General features: G+C 36.5%; 1 protein-coding gene across 5 annotated transcripts in view; it reads left to right on the top strand.

Annotated features, from left to right (window-relative positions):
• tiam2a (TIAM Rac1 associated GEF 2a) overlaps nt 1–18,923 on the top strand; it is a 152,733-nt gene that overhangs the window by 103,326 nt on the left and 30,484 nt on the right. For all 5 annotated transcript variants that reach the window (XM_079833379.1, XM_079833378.1, XM_079833375.1 and 2 more), the window contains one exon: nt 13,531–13,622. In XM_079833379.1, the coding sequence (XP_079689505.1) occupies nt 13,531–13,622 (92 nt within the window). The remainder of the gene's footprint in view (nt 1–13,530; nt 13,623–18,923) is intronic.

Genomic DNA, 18,923 nt, shown 5'->3' with positions numbered 1-18,923 from the left:
ACCATGGTGACTTTGAGATTTATCAATATGGACGTTGGCGTACGGCACGCTCAAATCCTACACCAGCTCAGGAGGTGGTGTACGCACGTTTTGAGTTAGTGCGAAAATGCGCAGAAAAACAATTCCTAACACCACAAAATGCACTGACAAAGATATGCTATATTATGACCCACTGTAAAAAAAAACAACAACAACAAATAAAGCTCTATTCGCACGGGATAAGTATTATCTGGGGACCTCGTGTGATTTAGAAATTACTCCCCCACATCTGAATTTTGCGTGGCGCATTCGCACGGGATAAGCTGTGATTTTACTCGAATTTACTGACTTATCTCCCGGATATGATGTTACTTGAAAATGTTTTTTTCGTTATATAGCTGTATGAAATTATAAACAGTCGTATCGATATCATTTTGATTGTTTTATAGTAATACAAATAATTGCGTTCAATTAGAGAACAGACGCAATTAAAAACGTAACTGAGCAATATAATAACAATATACGACGGAAGATTCAGTTTCAAAGCTAATGTAAAAGTGCCCATTTAAGCGAGTTGTCATTGTACTGGTCTATTTCATTAAGAATAATATTAAACACACCATTCAAGCAATTACTCCAAATTGTGCTCATTCTAAAGTGAAAGTAGTAGCCTATAATCCGCGCGGCCGCACGGGAAGTCATAACGGTGCGCATTATATGCAGCCTAGCGCCATTCTTCGTGAAAGATAAAGATAGAAATGCGCACAGGACACAAAAACCTTGCAAAAATGATATACGATCCGTCTAATCCCAGCCAAATAGATGCCGATTCGCACAGGACTAATATTATCACAGGACCTCGGTGTTCGGCGAAATATGGTAGGTCATTTGCGGGGGAATTTTTACTTTACATATTACAGACATGGCCGATTTGCACGGGATTTGCCGATTTGCATTGTAATAATCGCAGACATTCTCTGCGATTATTACAAATCACCAGAGCTCCCCACATATACTAATCCCGTGCGAATAGGGAAGTAATTATAAACTTCAGTGTTTATTTTTGTGCAACATGGACTTCAATGTTTAATTTGTGTGACTTTACCAAAGTATTTGATATGTATTCCTCCAGTTGCGAGGCTGTGCGCTTTACCTGATGTTGGTTAGGCCCGGCAGCTGCGCACGGACTGGGACTGAAAATAATTCAGACTGACAAAATAATAAAAATGACATTCTTCTTCTTTTAAATAATAATAAAATAAATAATAATAATAACGACATTCTTCTTCTAAATAACAATAAGCGTCATTAATAATACAAATCATAATAATAATAAGAATCTAACAAATTGTCATGCAATTATATTAATGTGAATGAATGGTACTCCACATCACATCATCATCACTATTGTACACCCCAATACATGTGATGTGATGTGATACGAAATTAAATGCATATTATTTCAAAACACGTGCTGTAAAATAATGAATTGTGATAGGTAATTTCTCATCCAAAAAGCTATTTAAACTGGATTTCCACCGTACACCTTTTTGTGGGCGCCTTTAATCCCACTCTTTAAACTCCCAAATAAAACAATTTAGTTTTTTTCCCACTTCCCTGGTGATGGTCTCGATCACCACGTCAGAGAAGTTTCGCTTCATTGCCGTCTTTCGAGTGCCCATGGCGTAAAATGAGGGCGTGGGGGAGGCAGAGACTTGAATATATAGGGGCATGTTATTCTAATGACGATCGTTTTCAGCCGCGGCATTTATCAAGGGCAGGTTTTGCGTACGCCTGGATTTCAGAGGTGCGCACAGCTTCATAAATCAGGCGGTGAGAGGAGTGTAAGCATAATCTTACGCCAACATATACGCCCGTTTCTACGCAAGATTGATAAATGAGGGCCAATGTACTTACTGTGTTCAAATTGTTTTGCAAAACACCTTTGCTGATATTGAGGTGGGATACGGGTAGGGTTAGGGACAGGTGTGGTGGTATGGGTAAGTTTAAGGGTAGGGTTAGGTGTAAGGGAAGGGTCAACTGTGTAATTACAAATGTAACTACAAAACTTAATTACTGATGTAATTACATGCAGGTATTTTTTTAAATGTAAGTACAATGTAAAAACATGTATGTACACAATAAGTGCATTGGATCAAATGATTAATTAAAATGTTAGTACATAGTAGTTAAGGCCACCTAATATAAAGTGTGTCCATATACCATTTTACTTTATGCAATATGTGTGTAAACATGGCCGTAAATGCCATTCCCATTCTAGGCAATGCATCTGATTCTGTATCTAATTTGCATATTAATGTGTTTTGGGACAATATGTGAATTTAAAAAGACGTGTAATAATATTTTCATAAGAATGTCTTGTATTTCATAAGAATATCCAGACTTAATACCGTATATGTTGTCAGAAAAATTTGCTAAATAATGTCCTCTACAGAAGCAAAACCTCTATTCTGGGTCTCAGGAGGATATTTCTATCTTGTGCAGAGTGGAATTTATATTTAGATGTCACTTCCAAGCAATTGGGCGTCGGTCCTCTAAGCAATAATAGTCTTATTCAATGAATGACTGTAGCCTTGAAAGTGAGCCAAGATCGCTACAAACAGTAAATGCTGTTGCTTTGTCAGTTCATCGCAATCTCACAAAGTTCCGTTATAAAAATTAAGTCGTCAACAATAAATCTCTTACTTACATCGTGTCTTGACTTTGTTTGTTAATGAGAGGTTTCGCGAGCCTGCATTAACTCAGCACTGAATAAAAACTCTGGCGTTTTGAGTGGCGAGATTCTGATTGTGTTCGAGAAATCAACAACTATATCTGTGATTGGCTACATTACTCACCACTGCAAAAACTTGCTGTAAATGGATGCATTTACACGCTCTCCAGACGCTCTCCAGAACTCGGACACAAATTTGCAAATCTGCCAAATCTGTTAAATCGCCAATATTATTACTGTATCAACTGAGGGTGTTTTTGCTTGCGTTTTAGGGTGCTTAGCCTGAATAGGCTACTTGCTGTATCCATTAAAAACGTATTTTGTTTCATTAATGTTTAAATATTATAGCCTAATGTTATTTTTTAATTTCATCTATGTTGATTATGAAAAGTACACAGCATGAGTAAGAAACGACACATCCTAAGATTGCCAATATGTCGGGAGACATGGAGTGGGTCAGACATGATTTTGACAAATTAATTAAGTTTTGTTTTGTAGAAAGCCTTTCTTTAAAGTGATTTTAATTCTTTTAAGTGATCTTAATTTTAATCAATGTTTCATCAGCCAATTGCCTGGATTTAATAAATAAGAAGCAAATACAGCAGACAATAGCCTATAAAAGGCGCCGTCACGATCATGCATTGCACAGCGCGTTTCATGAATGAACCAAAGCTCAGTCTAGGCTACTTGCCACACAGACATGATATTTGAGTATTGTGTGTATCGGTATCTGAAAAATGTTGCCATTGAAATGACGGGGAAAAAGTGTCCCAATCAACCTGAATTCACTGTATTCTCTTTTAAATCAAAATTGCACTAGCCTGGCTCCGCCCTCCTACATACTTCCGCTCAATTTTCATTTTCCTTCAGGACTCCATCTGGGACTGCGGTATATTCTTAGGTTTTCTCCGAACACATTTTTACCAGTCCAATCAGCGAACAGAGGGAGTGGCTGAGAGCGATGACGAACGATGACGTTGATGTCGTGCGCTAGTTTGAGTTCAGTTATGGCGGCGGAGAAAGATGCGAGCGAAGCCATTCATTCCGTTGTGGCACCGCTGCCGAATATCCAGAAGTAAAAGCCGGAACAAGAACAATCTTTGCTGAATTTTGTTGGTGGACATGATGTCGTGGCCCTCCTCCCCACAGGGTTAGGGAAAAGTTTGATTTTCCAGCTCGCTCCATTAGTGGTGAGGGAGTTGGCTGAAGCCCTATTTGGACAAGTAATTGTTTCTTGTGGGGTCGGAAGTTATTGTTATCATTTACAGGGGCTAGTCAGTGATTTTATTGCCGTCCGTCTCCCACCACCCGCGTAAAAAAATCCCCGGCCGAATTACCTAATGCTTTAGACAAACAGCAAGGTCGTGTGGTAATTGAATTGCTGTCCGAATCCACATCTCTGAGTTTTCAAGAATATATCACTTCAAAATTCACAGTTTATATCCTTTTTGACGACCGTGCGGTTGCGCTTCTCTGTAATTTGGATGTATTTCTAGACTTGTATTTCTTTAAATGCTGGCAAGTATTTACAAGAGCAATATATTTCATTACCGCTCAAAAAATAAAAAGAAGAAAAGCACATAAACATTTGAATTGGGCCGTTATTTACAGCAGCATTAATTCTTATCATACCAAGCAAATGACATTTTATTTACAGCATACAATCATGTTACGGACCACGTGAGCAGCGTGTTACCGTTCACAAAACTCTCCCCTCCACTGTGAATAAATCACATAAAGTTTTAGGTTTTATCACTGAGGTGGCGTGTACCATCTGCTCAGTTATTTTTACGGACTTCCATGTGAGAAACAGAGGCGAACAGAGCATGACATACATCACGACCAAACGTTAGCGATTGGTTATGGCAGATCCAGAGTGGCTCTGGGCAGATCCAATAGTTTTAAACCTAAACAGAATACCGCCTTCAAGGAAGTAAACGCTTGTCAATGGAGAGTGGCCAGACTCTCTGAACAAATTAAATGTACGAAAGTTTGGTAAGATCAGGCTATAATTGCACTGCATTATGTTGTGGAAATTCATCATTACCAATTCATTCATCATTACCAATTATTCAGTTATTTGTATTTACTGAATACTTGTTTCAATGTCACAATATTACTGTTTTTTTTAGCATGAGACTTCTTTCAAAAACATTAAAAATAGTAATGTCAAATCTTTTGATCATTTAAAATATAGTAGGCCTTTGTAATGTGCCATTGTCTCTCACTTTATATTGTTAACTATATCCTAAATAAACTACACAAAAATATATTTATTTTGTAAATGTTGTAAAGAGTTCCCTCAGTCACATACCGACTCAAAGGCTCATTCATTATGCAGCTCATTATGCAGGTCTTTTGTTCTCTCAGGTGTATATCACAGCATTATTCATGATCGTTCACGCCTCTTCGCATATGGGGGTTGTAAAGAAAAGGTGTCTTACAAAATTTAAATCAATATACAGGGAGTGCAGAATTATTAGGCACGTTGATTTTCTGATCATATTTTTTTTCCAGGCACATTTGACCAATTCCAAACCACAGTAATCCTAATAACTACTATTGATTTAGTATTTAATAATGTATAAGTGATATATAATTGTTCATGAAGGCTGGAAATGAAAAACACCTTATATTCAGGTGTGCAGAATTATTAGGCATGTTTTCTTTTACAGATAAATTGAGCCAAAAAAGAGATTTAACTCAGACTGAAAAGTCAAAAAGTATTAAATGCCCATGAGAAGGATGCAATACTAATGCAATACTAGACATTGCAGTTAAGGCATGACCATTGGACAGTGAAATGCTCGTTGGGTCAGCAGGATCTGACAAAAACAGGTGGTGAAGAAAAGACACCTGTTAACTGCAAAAGAATTAAGAATTAAGGTGAAGAATTAAGTGTGAAACCATCAGGAACCCTTTAGTCTCCAGCGCCACCATTTTCCAAAGCTGCAACCTACCTGGAGTCTCCAGAAGTGCAAGGTGTCAGGATCTCAGAGACTTCAGTTAGGTAAAGAATCCTAAAAAATGACCCCCACTAGATAAGAATCACAAGCTGAAGTGTTGTAAAATACATGAAGAAGGTTTTTTTATAGGCTTTATGGACAGTAAAGCCTATAAAAGGTTGAGAGTTGAGGTATAATAGGTTGAGAGTGACTCTTGAAGGACCAGCACCACATCCTCTAGTACCACTGTTTGAAGAATTCATCTTCCAGAATCTGGCAGTACGTTTTGGGAGTTCATTTTTAGTCCATCTCTGCAAAACGGACTTCAGGATGGACTAAAATGAACTCCCAAAACGTACTGCCAGATTCTGGAAGATGAATTCTTCAAACAGTGGTGCAAGAGGATGTGGTGCTGGTCCTTCAAGAGTCACTCTCAACCTATAAAGCCTATAAAAAAGCAGGCTTCATGTATTTTACAACACTTCAGCTTATGATTCTTATTTAGTGGGGGTCATTTTTTAGGATTCTTTACCTTACTGAAGTCTCTGAGATCCTGACACCTTGCACTTCTGGAGACTCCAGGTAGGTTGCAGCTTTGGAAAATGGTGGCGCTGGAGACTAAAGGGTTCCTGATGGTTTCACCCTTAATTCTTCACCTTAATTCTTAATTCTTTTGCAGTTAATAGGTGTCTTTTCTCCGCCACATGTTTTTGTCTGACCCTGCTGACCCAACGAGCATTTCACTGTCCAATGGTCATGCCTTAACTGCAATGTCTAGTATTGCATTAGTATTGCATCCTTCTCATGGGCATTTAATACTTTTTGACTTTTCAGTCTGAGTTAAATCTCTTTTTTGGCTCAATTTATCTGTAAAAGAAAACATGCCTAATAATTCTGCACACCTGAATATAAGGTGTTTCATTTCCAGCCTTCATGAACAATTATATATCACTTATACTTTATTAAATACTAAATTAATAGTAGTTATTAGGATTACTGTGGTTTGGAATTGGTCAAATGTGCCTGGAAAAAAAATATGATCAGAAAATCAACGTGCCTAATAATTCTGCACTCCCTGTATTGTTTTATGTGAATGAGTAGGCACAATGGCTCACATCAGTTTGTAGCAAAAACTCTAGGCAACAACACCCATTAGTCAAAAGGCTCTCTCCTGGAATGCTCAGTTTTTATGGGTGTGCTGCACTGAAGACTTGGAAGTAAGCGCCCACTGCTAGGATTGGATAAGATTTGCATATTTAATGAGCTTGAGCTCCCCTGTCAGTACATAAAGTTCATCCATGCATTCATAATATTGAAATCCGAATGAAGTTTATGCGGTATGTTTATTGCTTAAAAGTTCAATCCGGTTTAGCTCTATGTAGGCCTATATCATCTCAGGCATGAGTCAGTGGGCAGAACTACAGAATCAGGCGTTGTACTTCTTCTGTTGAGGCAGTGTTTCACTACACTCTGACGTCACAGCCTGGCACATTCTGAGATTGATCGTTTGCTGAGCTGTTAATAAAAGCTTTTCTTTGACAAACAAGGACGTTTTCAGCTCTGAAATTTACAGGATATTCTTATATTACCATGCATTTTTTAAATATAAAGCTTAAGGGAAAGTTGATTTCTCAAATTTCTCAGGAGCCCTTTAATTTTTATTTTTTTTTCAAAAACCATGCATAAATGTTATTCTCTCATAAATACAAACATGTATATACATGTTGCTCACATATTAGGGTAGCCCAGTTTGTGCTGAATACAGTGTAATGACACTTTTGCCATTAATATGTTCATAAGCAACTGAAAAAAGCACAAATGTCAGAGCATGTCTAAAACTTCTAAAGGGCCCCAAAACTGTGCACTGCAGTCCTCTAGGGGCTAATATTCATGTGTCTGTATAATGAGTGTGTTGCATGTCTGTGTTTTATTGGTTGTTGTCTCCCCTCTTCCTCCCTCTTCCTTTTAGAGACGTTTTGCAACTCTGAGGTGTGAACGACCAGGCGAAAACAGGGGGATTTCATGACACTTTAAAATGACATGGACTTAAGAGGTTTAGGTTAGCTTTAGGGCTAGGTCATGGCTAGTACCCAGTTATTTTAATTACTATATTACTGTAAGTACCTAGCATGTACATACATAACAGGAATGTAAATTTAAGTGCTATCAATATCACTAAGCCCTCTTATTCACCTCCACAAAAATCTGTCATAAAGAGACCACATGATTCAGTCAATTCACAATGATTAAAATCAAATCCTAATCTACATTTTCCCTTTTATTCCCCACTAGTTTTGACATGCATCACATTTAAGAAATAAACTGGGCTGTAAACTCATGTTATCTTGAACAGCTATCACGTGTTCTTTTTAGAAACAAGTTTCTCAGAAAATGCAGTTTGTTAACCACTTTCTAAATTACATAAGCAGCCCAGTTCACTACAAACAAGCTTGCACGTTAGTTCCCTTCTTATATAGCATTGTGCTGCTCTTAATGTTTTTGTAGTTGCAACGCAGGCAAATGAGGTAGAAACCTACATTTCTCACCTGCATAACAGCTGGTGAGAAATGAGTATCACTTTCTTGCTGATGTTATACATCTTTTCAACATGGTGATGACACCGTTATTATCGGATATCTGTTTATAAAAATAAGAGTCCAATGTGGTGTAGTCAGTGTTTTTTTTTGTTGTCAAAAATGGCCTAAATATATCATGTAAATACATAGATATGACAGCTTTGTCTTTACTTAAGCATTTAAACTCACTGTTGTAGATACTTGACACTTGTCACACCTCACCAGTAAACTTCCTTCCCCCTGACTTCCTCAAACTGAACTGTTGTCTGTACTGACTAAGTCATTTGTAAAATTGATCAACAAAAAGCAGTGTAAAAGCTGTAAGGAGGAACAGTGTTGTGTGCTGGATTTGAACCCTGGCTGCTTCTGGGCTTGCCTGGTAGGTGTTTTGATTGAATAAACATCACAGCGCATGTGCTACTGCATTTATTTATGATGTTGGGTAAAATGTAATTATATAAAGTTAAAGTCATAACTTATATAATTTTCTGTCAACCACTATAAACACACTAAGGTTTAAAGTAATCATTCTGCAGTGTCACCTTACTGTTGGTTTGCTTCTTTTGTCTTATTTTGTCTAATTACGAAGCATATTTTGTGAGCAGTGAGCAACATGCTTTTCATGTCCATAGTGTTTTGCAAGGCAGGCTAATGGTTTAATGAATAGCAAAGATGCCAGCCAAGGTTGATTTTAAATGTGCTTTATAAATAAGTTAAATTGAAACGTGTGTATGTCTAACACATGGAATTATTGAATGATCACATCAATTATATAAGTATTAAGTAAAAAAAATAATAACACTTGTCACGTCTAGTCACAAACGTACGGGTCAAAGATAAACATTCTGGGCCCTATTTTAACGATCTTAAGCACATAGTCTAAAGCGTACAGTGCAAGTGCACTTAGGGCGTGTCAAAATCCACTTTTGCTAGTTTAATGCAGGGAAAAACTATCTGCGCACCCGGCGCATGGTCTAAAAGGGTTGTCCCTGTTCTCTTAATGTGTAATGGGTGTGTTTTAGGCATAACGTGCAATGCACCAATCAGAGACTAATCTCCCATTCCCTTAAAAAGCTAGTTGTGCTCACGCTATGAAAACTCCACCATGTAAATAGCAAATTCACCAAGCGGAAAGACTGAGCAAAAACACTTGCTTTGTGCCTGGCACCACATTATTGCAGAATAATACAGCATCACGATACACATTTTTAGCTATGTCTTTTAACTATTTCATATTTTAAAGGACAAAAACATAAACTTTAACTATTGGCTTTGACATCCAGTCAGCTGTCACTTTACTTTGCGCGAGGACCTGTGCGGTCGCACACTTGGCACAGCCCTTGCAATGGTACTGGGGGTGATGGCTGGCTGTTCTCTGGATCCTGAGTCGGGCAGAAGGTGAAATCAGATCCATTATTCACCAGAACCCACTCCGCAAACATGGCAAAATCCTCTCTTGGACCGTTCTCTGGGAGACGCACCTTGGACCTCACTGAGGCTGGTGATGTAAAAAACACAGAGCAAGCAGTCCAGATAGTGTGTTTGGCACACCAAGTCCAAAAATCTCTGGTGTGTTTCCCCAGAGAATGGTCCTTCTGGTCAACACACTTGTCAAGAACACTTGTATTTTAGGTTAGTGTAGATGTTTAACATGTGAAATTCATCCCAATGACTAAAACTAAAGCTCAGTTCATCATATGTGACGCTTTAACTCGACAAACTGCCTATGCTTGAGTGCATCTTCATTGTAGTATGGGTAATAACTGATACTGTATCATGGCTTACATTATATATAGCAGCAGACATGACCTCTATATTGTCTATAATTACAAGGAAGATAAGTGCTGTAACACACTCACAGCTAAAGAGAATGTGTAGGCCTACATACAATGGTTTTCCTGTGCAGTTGTGTCGTTGAAACCACCCTTAAAACTTAATTTAGCAACATATGGTAAAGCAACAACTTGCATAAGCAACCAGAATTTGAAGCATCAGGAAGCTGAAAAATGGCAGTAAGTAGACTGTGAAAAGCAGAGACTAAATTTTGTAAATTTCAGATTCATCTAGGTCTAAAATAATCAATTGTTGTGAAAAATATTTTGATCTATTCATTTTTTATAGAAATTAAATTGAATAAAAAATAAATAATTATATATATATATATATATATATATATATATATATATATATATATATATATATATATATATATATATATATATATATATATATATATATAAACCATTTGTTTTGTTAATCTTAGAAAAGCCATCAGCAACCTTTTTGACAATTTTATTTTTGTATTTTGATAATCACTGTTTTTTATTAAATAAAATGTTTCATATTTTCAAATATAAAGTATACACTAGTTTATCATAGATTCTTCCACTTACAGCAATGACAGCAATGACAGCTGTTCAGACCTCATACATTCTAGCCAGTTTGCAACACATTCAAGTGGAATATCATTCATGTATTCATGAAATTTCATTCAAATTTCCCATTTGGTGGCTTGTAGGAAATTTATCATAGAACATTAACTGTTTCCTCTACTTGTCTGCCATTGTCAGATGCGACTCTTTCTTTGAAACTCTGCATCCCAGAGTCCTCTCTTCACTGTTGCAGATGAAACTGGTATTTTGTTTGTATATGATTCATTGAAGCTGCCCGGTGAAACTAGAGACTGAGATGTACCTGTTCTTATGTTGTGCATCTGGGCCGTCCCCTTCTCGCTCTTTCCTGGTTAGTTTCAATTTGTTCTCCTTTCAAGAGAGTATTACATGGAATAGTCTTCTTTTTGCAAAAGAACAATACATTTGTTTCTAAAGGAATGTGTTTCTAGTTAGCCATTTTCAAGAACCAAATTTAACTTGCCATAAATTCAAGAGTGCTTAATACTTCAGCAACTGAAAAAAGATATTACTAGTAACCTGTGATTTTCTGCATTTCTTTCTCAAATTTGTACCTTTAGAATTTTTATGAATATGTAACATTGTAAACTAGTAACATAGTAAACTAGAGTAATGAGGCTTTGCCATCACACACAATTATTATTTTTTTGATATATAAAAATAGAAAAGAAACATTACTCTTTTTTTACACAATAACAATTTACAAAATTTAATGAACAGAAACATGAGTCTCTTTCATAATCATAATGTCTAACATAATTCATAACTTTACTGTAATGCAGGGGATTTATAATATATTATTTTGACAGGCGTGCAGTGGTGTTCTGGAATCAGGCAAGGCTTTTTTTAATTCAATTGTAAAATCTCAGTTACACTTAATATTGTCACATTTCCTGGTTAAATAAACATTACTTGTGCTATCAAAAAAGAAGAAGAAAAAGAAAGAAACCAACTTTTTTTTAACTTAAATTTTTTTTTAAATGTTTTTACATGTAATGATTGTTCTATTTAAAGGCACCATATGTAAGATTTTTGGATTAAAATATCCAAAAACCACTAGAACAATGTTATATATTTTGAGGACTTGTGTACTTACATTATCCCAAATGTTTCCAAGAATGTTTAAATCCAGAGAAATAAGCAATTTTAACCAAAACCGAATCATTATTATATAGCTCAACACAACTAGTCGTATTGTTTAAATCTGTTTTTCTTGATTTCTTGAGGCGTCATCAAGCCTTTGTTTTGAATAAGTGACCTCTAGCGGTGAAAAACTACATATTGTAGCTTTAGTAAAACCAAGTATAAATATCAAGTTAGTGTTTTTTACACAGGGGCGCAGACTGCCCCCTGTAAAGGCCTCCTTCCCTTCCCTTCCCTTCCCCTCTGTACAGATAAAAAACAAACACACATACATAATCAAATGCGCTTACCTATAGACTAAACACATAATGCTTGTGTACATGCCGTCGCTGTTTTTGCAGATTCGCCTTTTTTGGGGTTTGCGCAGGGATGGTGGTGGTATAGTTTCAAAACTATTTCAATACCTATTTCATGGTTTGCGTTCTCTGGCCACCAATTGCTGTTGCCGTGCGGATGGGCATCCGGAACGCATTGGGGGTTTTCTGTTTTAATTGAGGGTGGTGTTTTTTAAGTGATGCCAAATTAAATAACTAATCAGTTTTTACAACTGAAATTAATCAATGAAAAACTTACTTGAGCTTTTTTCTAAAGCTAAATTATTTTCCTATCATCACTGTAAAGCTGCTTTTGAAGCTATCTGTGTTGAAAAAAGCACTATATAAATGAAGGTGACTTAACTTGTTTCTAAGCATTTTTGAATTTATTCCAAAATAATAACTCAAAGCAGTAACAATTTTAACAATATATTTTATTTGTGAACTGATATTCAGCTGTTCTTTTTAATAGTCAACTTGTCATCAAACACGATAAACACTGATCACAGACACATATATGTACCTTTAATTTCACCACGCTGATTGCGCACACAAAAAAAACGCCATTCAATTTTATTTTGATGTGACAAAGTGGTGAAATCTAAGTGAAATCTAAATTAGTCTTAGCCCTTAGACTAATTTAGTCTTCCCATGATAATGTTATCATTTATTCATTCAGACTAATTTGCAGATGCGAAACACAAACAAAACCAAGAGGCGGGATTTATTGCATGAACCAGTCACATCACGATGGAGGCAGTGCCTCCTTTCACGTGACTTTCCCCCATTCATTCTCAGTTAACACAACCACCCCAACCACGCCGCATGGTTTATGGGGTCTGTTAAAACTCAATGGGCTCAGGGGAGTCAAGAGAGACACGCACTCCCACTGTAACTTTACCTACGGGTGTCGCTATTGGACAGTTGCTTTAGAAAAATGTTGTGATTTATATACCTTTTAATGTCGTATTTGGTAATATTTGCGCAGGAAACACCTGCTGTTGTTGCAGGAGCCTCTCTTTCCCTGTGGAGGCGCTGTAGTAGTAGATATGTTGAAGCCATTAGTGAAAGATTTCCGTTAACTGTACAGACGTGAGAAAAAACACTATGCAGTTACTACTGAGAGAATCTGCTCTGCTTGATTTTCAACAAAAAACACTTGACAATGGCAAAGGCAATTCTATAGAGATCCCATACATTTCCTAAGTTTTATAATTGTTTTGAGAGTGAGAGAATTTCAAGCTTGGGCTCAGGTTCTGATTTTTGTTTAAGCATCAAGACTTTTGAAACTGGTGAATTGAATGTCTCTACAATTACAATGCAGTGGCATGGTATCTTCGCTTGTGTATGTCATATCACACAGTGACTAAAAAGGCTGCAAAGAAGTGTTTAACCCGTTTTAATGACTAATGTTTTTTTTCTCCTCAGACTTGTCCTGTGTGGCAGAAATCTTAGGCTTGGCTGTAGATGATGGTCTTCAGGATCCATACAACAACCACCGAACAGTTCAGCACAGCAAGGTAAAGAATATACAAGTTTGTTTCCATCTAATTCATTAATTTCACAAACCCTTATGGTACATTGCAGGTCAGTTTTGCCTTTAATGGTTGGTATAAGGATGGATTTTAATTTCAGTTTTGTTTTGTTGATTTGCAGTGTACAGTAAACTTTTGTGCGTATGTCCTTTTGTCTGTTTGTACTTGCACTGCGAGGTGCTCACAAATGTCTCCACAATTAGGACAGATTAATAAATATACTCATGTTTTAATTCATGTCTAAAAGTTCCAAATGCTTTTGGTTGAGGGTTAGGGGATAGAAAATATCATTACCTCAGTATAGAACAATAGAAGTCAATGAAAAAAATCCCCTCAAAACCGCCAAAATAATGCATGTTTGCATTATACATGCATGTGCATGTTTGCATGTGTGTGTCTGTGTGTTTGCACGTGTGTGTTTGTTTGTGTGTGTGTTTTGTGTGTGTGTGTGCACGCGTGTTTGTGTGTGTGTATTTTGAGCAACATTGTCAAAGCTTGTCTGTCAGTGTTCTTTATCACTTAGTAATTAGCCTCTTCAAGGAGCTTTGGCCTTCACACTGCTTGCTTATTACTGTCACCAACACAAGAGCTTGTCTTTATGCTAAAGGCTAAACGCTCAAAGACAAACACTTATATTGATCTTGATATTTCCTTGCATGCTGAGCTGAAGATGCATGCTTTTGTGTATGGACATTCCTTTAAGACTGCACAGGAAGTATGAGTTCCTCTTTAAATCCATTCTGCTCATCCGTCCATCCATCTATGCCAGGAGGCCATCCATCCATTTATCCCTTTTTTATTTGTCAGACCAGAGCCCCATTTTTGTACTTTCTTTTAATACAATTCTTATGTTTAAATCAGAACTGATTATTGAGATTTATATAAGGTGTGGTATTCCTCTTTAATTATTTCCTACTAATTTGCATTTGACTCTACTAATTGGTGTTTTGAAAGTCAAAATTCTAATTTTAGGCACTCAGTGTAGTGATAAATATTTTTTTCCACAGAAGAAATAGGAATTTCTGTTAGGTAAAGCTGTACAAATTACACAATGTAAATTCCAAGTGTTGTTTGTTAAATTATATTGTCTTTTATATAAATGATGATACTTCAACTACTCTTTGAGAGAGTTGTTGTAAGAATTAATGCAATTCTTCATATGTCCAACAATTTCTGGACCTTGTAAGATCAAAGAAAACAAGGCTGAAATAAGAAGAAACCAGTGTTCTTCTGTTGTCATTGTGTCAGAGTTGTTAATGTAACTAGTGCAAAATTCTCAAGCAATGGACTACTTGCACAACTACTTCCGCTTTCTGCTTATTACAACTCAGGAGTTTCTGGTAACAGCGCTCTGCGCACCTACATACATGAGAACGCAGATTATTACTATGTTTTATGGCTATCAATTGATTAAAACAATTAATAATGTTCGCTGCATTAATATGAATTGTCTTGAACCTGATGAAATTTTCCTATAAATATATTTTCTGTCCAACTGTGCATTCTGAATAATAAATAAATATATTTCCCCACTAACCTGCAGCAGTCCAGAGCTCATCTTCTCATTAACAGGGTTTTTCTCTTACTGATTATATTTCATACCTGTTGAAAAATATTTATTTTTTTTCAAATGAATTTGACTGATAAAAAGGATTGCTTGTGTGCGTTGGGGCTCTTATTCCAGTATTTTAAAATATTTAAAATATTACTGAATGTGACTTAAATAAATTTAACAGTGTTAAAAATGTAATTAATCTTAAACAGCATAGAGGAGAATGACAGTCAACTACTTTAAATATTAATTAGGCATTTTGGGCATAAACATGTAAATTACATACAGTAAAATGATTGACAATGAAAAATGACAGAATAGTAATTCAAATAAGTAAATGTTCATACCGATCTTATTCATCAGGTGTAACACACTTCAGCATTGTGATTTGGAAAATTCTTTACACTGTAATCATCTGAATATCTCTTCTCCTGTCACTGAAAATGTCCAGATTTTGAAATCTTCTTGCAGACAATCATTTTAGGTGGCGTTTAGTCAACTAAGTGATGCCAGCACATTGAAAATATTTATAACCAGAAATAAATTTGTCAAAATGGAAGTGCATCACAAAGCTCAGTGCAAGTAGTCCATTGAGCTGTTCATTCAGTGTGGTCACATCTGCAAGTGTCTGACTAACTTTATTATTTATTTGCTTATTAATTTAAACTTTCATTGCTGCTTTATTTAATTATAGTTTAACACATTAATTTAACCAATTCTACTGTGCTAAATCAATCAAACATCAATCCTCAAACCCACTATAATTCAAACCCTGCCATTAATAATTTCACAGAAAATCACATCATATTTCCTTTATTAACTGATTAGATATTTACATTACGGTCAGGTGTGCAGGGCCACTGAATGTGTTTAAACTGTAAAGTGTGTGTGTGCATGTTTGCTGATTGTGTGTTTGCTTTATAGACATGCACTTCATACTCGTGTGTGGAATTTCAGAAGTCCCCTGAGTTTGTTTGATGGGTTGCTTTTATAGATTTGAAAATGAAGTGTCCCTTGAAGATTTTGATTTTAAGTCTGCTTGTTTCTTAAGCCAAAAGCTGGGCACAGTAAACATGGGGTCTCCCCATCTATAGAGATTTAGTTCTCTTTGAGTTGCAAGCCTGCTCCACTCTTGATGTGCAAATGTATTCATTAAAGGCTCATGTTGATGAGTTGCACTGCTTATTGCCGCCCCACACCACCAGGACAGAATAAATAACAGAAAAACTTGTATGTTTTAAAGGGATAGTTTTCAAAAAAATCTGTCATTTAATTACTCGCCCTCATGTTGTTCCAAACCCGTAAGACTTTCATTCATCTTTAGAGAAACATTAAATGAAGATGTTTGTAATGAAATCTGCTTTCTGTCCCTCCATTGAAAGCCTACGCAACTATCACTTTCAAGCCCCAAAAAGGTAGTGAAGACATAGTTAAAGTAATCCACGTGACTCCAGTGGTTTAACCTCAGTTTTATGAAGCGATGCGAGTACTTTGTTTGTGATACATAATTTACCACTTAATATAGAGAAATTATGTGATCTGAGGAGGTTTCAACGAACTCTCCCATCTCATTATACGGTAATCTTTTTATCCAGAGCAACAGATGGAGCTCATGGACAGAAAACCTGAGTTATATGAGTTATAGTGTGTATAGTATGTACAGTACTTTATGACATATGCATTACATTTATATTTAATCATTTAACAGACGCTTTTATCGAAAGTGATGGAAAGTCAAATGAGGTCAAAAGAGGAAAGCAATATGCAATCAAACCAACAGTAGGGCAACTATATGCGCATGCTGTGACTAGACTTAGTTAGTCTAGCACAGTACACATAGCAAGGTTTTTTTATTATAATATAGAATAGTAAGTGTTTTTATATGTCAAGTGTTGATGAAAAAGATGCATCTTCAGCAGTTTCTTGAAAATGGCTAAAGACTCAGCAGCCCTGGTTGAGTTGGGCATTCCACCAGCAGGAACAGTCCAGGTGAAGGTCCGTGAAAGTGATTTCGTGCCTCTTTGAGGTGGCACCACAAGGCGCCGTTCACTTGCAGAACACAAACTTCTGGCACATACAGATCTGAAGTAGTGAGTTTGGATATAGGGGTGCAGAGTCAGTGGTTATACTGTTGGCAAACCTCAGTGTTTTTTGTCAGTGAATTTGAGAATTGAATTTGCGAGCGGCAATTGGCAACCTGTGTAAATTTATGAGGAGAGGTGTGATGTGCACTCTCAGAAAAAAAGGTATAAAGCTGTCACTGGGGCAGTACACTAAGGTACAAAAGCGAAATGGTACATCTTTGTACATCTTTCTAATGGCTTGTTTTCACCAAGCGGTACTGTTAATTACAGTTCAGTACGGTATGCAGTTTTTGCTGTTTCTATTGTCATAAGTTGTGAATGGTACATTAATTCCGAATCGTACCATACCACTTTTTTGGCACCTTTCTGTTGAGGTACCTTGCACAGTAGTCCGGTACTAAAGGGTGGAGCTAGACTCACTGCAGAACGTTGACTGGTTCAAACAAAGTGTGTCTTCTTGTGACAACAACCACATGCCGAGAAGCAAGAACAGGATCTGCTGTATGTCGTCCACTGTTGTTTACTGTGTCACTTTCTTCTTTGAGCGAGAAAGAATTGGTGTAGCGATCAACGTCAATCATATGGGCACTGTTGGCAGTGGAAACACAATCCGGATCAGAGTTTATGGTCCCGAATCATACTGTGCTTTCCTTAACCAAACCGTTTGGTGGAAACGAGCCATTATTTACCCCTAAATGGTAACTGATCGTCAAACACAACTCCATGGTTCCTGGCTGTCCTGGATGGAGTTATGGTTAATGAATCTAGCCGTTGGGTTGGCCAAGACCACAAGCATCTCTGTTCTCACAGGGTTTAGTTAAAGGTGGTGGTCCTTCATCCATCGCATATACTAGCACGCTTTCTTTTGGCCCGACAGTGGAAACATGGCTATTGGGACCTCTGGGTGCATTTATGTGCTAGTGATACACAGCACTGCAGAATGTTGTTTTATATATTACACTACATTGCTCGCTTCTTTCTGAGTTCATGTTAGTGAAGTCTCCCTGAAATATACACTCAAAAAAAAGATTTTTTAGTTTTGTTCACTTTACCTGAACAATTCATGTTGAATTAATGCCATTTTTGCTATTTTTCATTTCAACATGATTGTGTCATGTTAAACTGACTTAAAACTGTCACTCGTTGGTTAAACATAAAGTTTTCATTTTGAAATAACATGTTTCAATCAAGTAACCCAAAGAAATAAGACTTTCACTACCCATCATGCTTTGCAAAGGGGCTGAATTCGGAGAGTAAATGTTTAAATAAAGTGCAATTTGATGCATTTTTAACAAGATGAGAAAATGGAGAGACTTTTTAATGCTTAATGTTTTGTTATGTTGGTGTTTAAAAGTTTGTGTTATGTTAGTGTTTTTGGAGGTTACCATTGTGGTGAAGTGTAGAGCGTGTGCTTGGGGTGAGGACCTGCTGAATCTATTAGAGTTGTTTTAATAATATAAAGCAAGTTAATCATGTGGTGATTTTTTTATGTTCATTCAAAGAGTAATTTTTTGGAGTGTATTTGCTGCCTCCGTAGTCACCATTGAATTATGGGGAAAACGGGTGATATTCATTAATTTATAACATAGTAGTAACTTGACTAAATGGGATTCATTGGAAGTGATTAACATCAAGGATTAAATTTAAGAT

This window comes from Gobio gobio (genome assembly GCF_949357685.1).
Source record: "Gobio gobio genome assembly, chromosome: 13".
NCBI classification, from domain to species: Eukaryota; Metazoa; Chordata; class Actinopteri; order Cypriniformes; family Gobionidae; genus Gobio; species Gobio gobio.
Note: the sequence above shows the minus strand (reverse complement) of the source record. Positions and strands in the feature narration are given on the sequence as shown.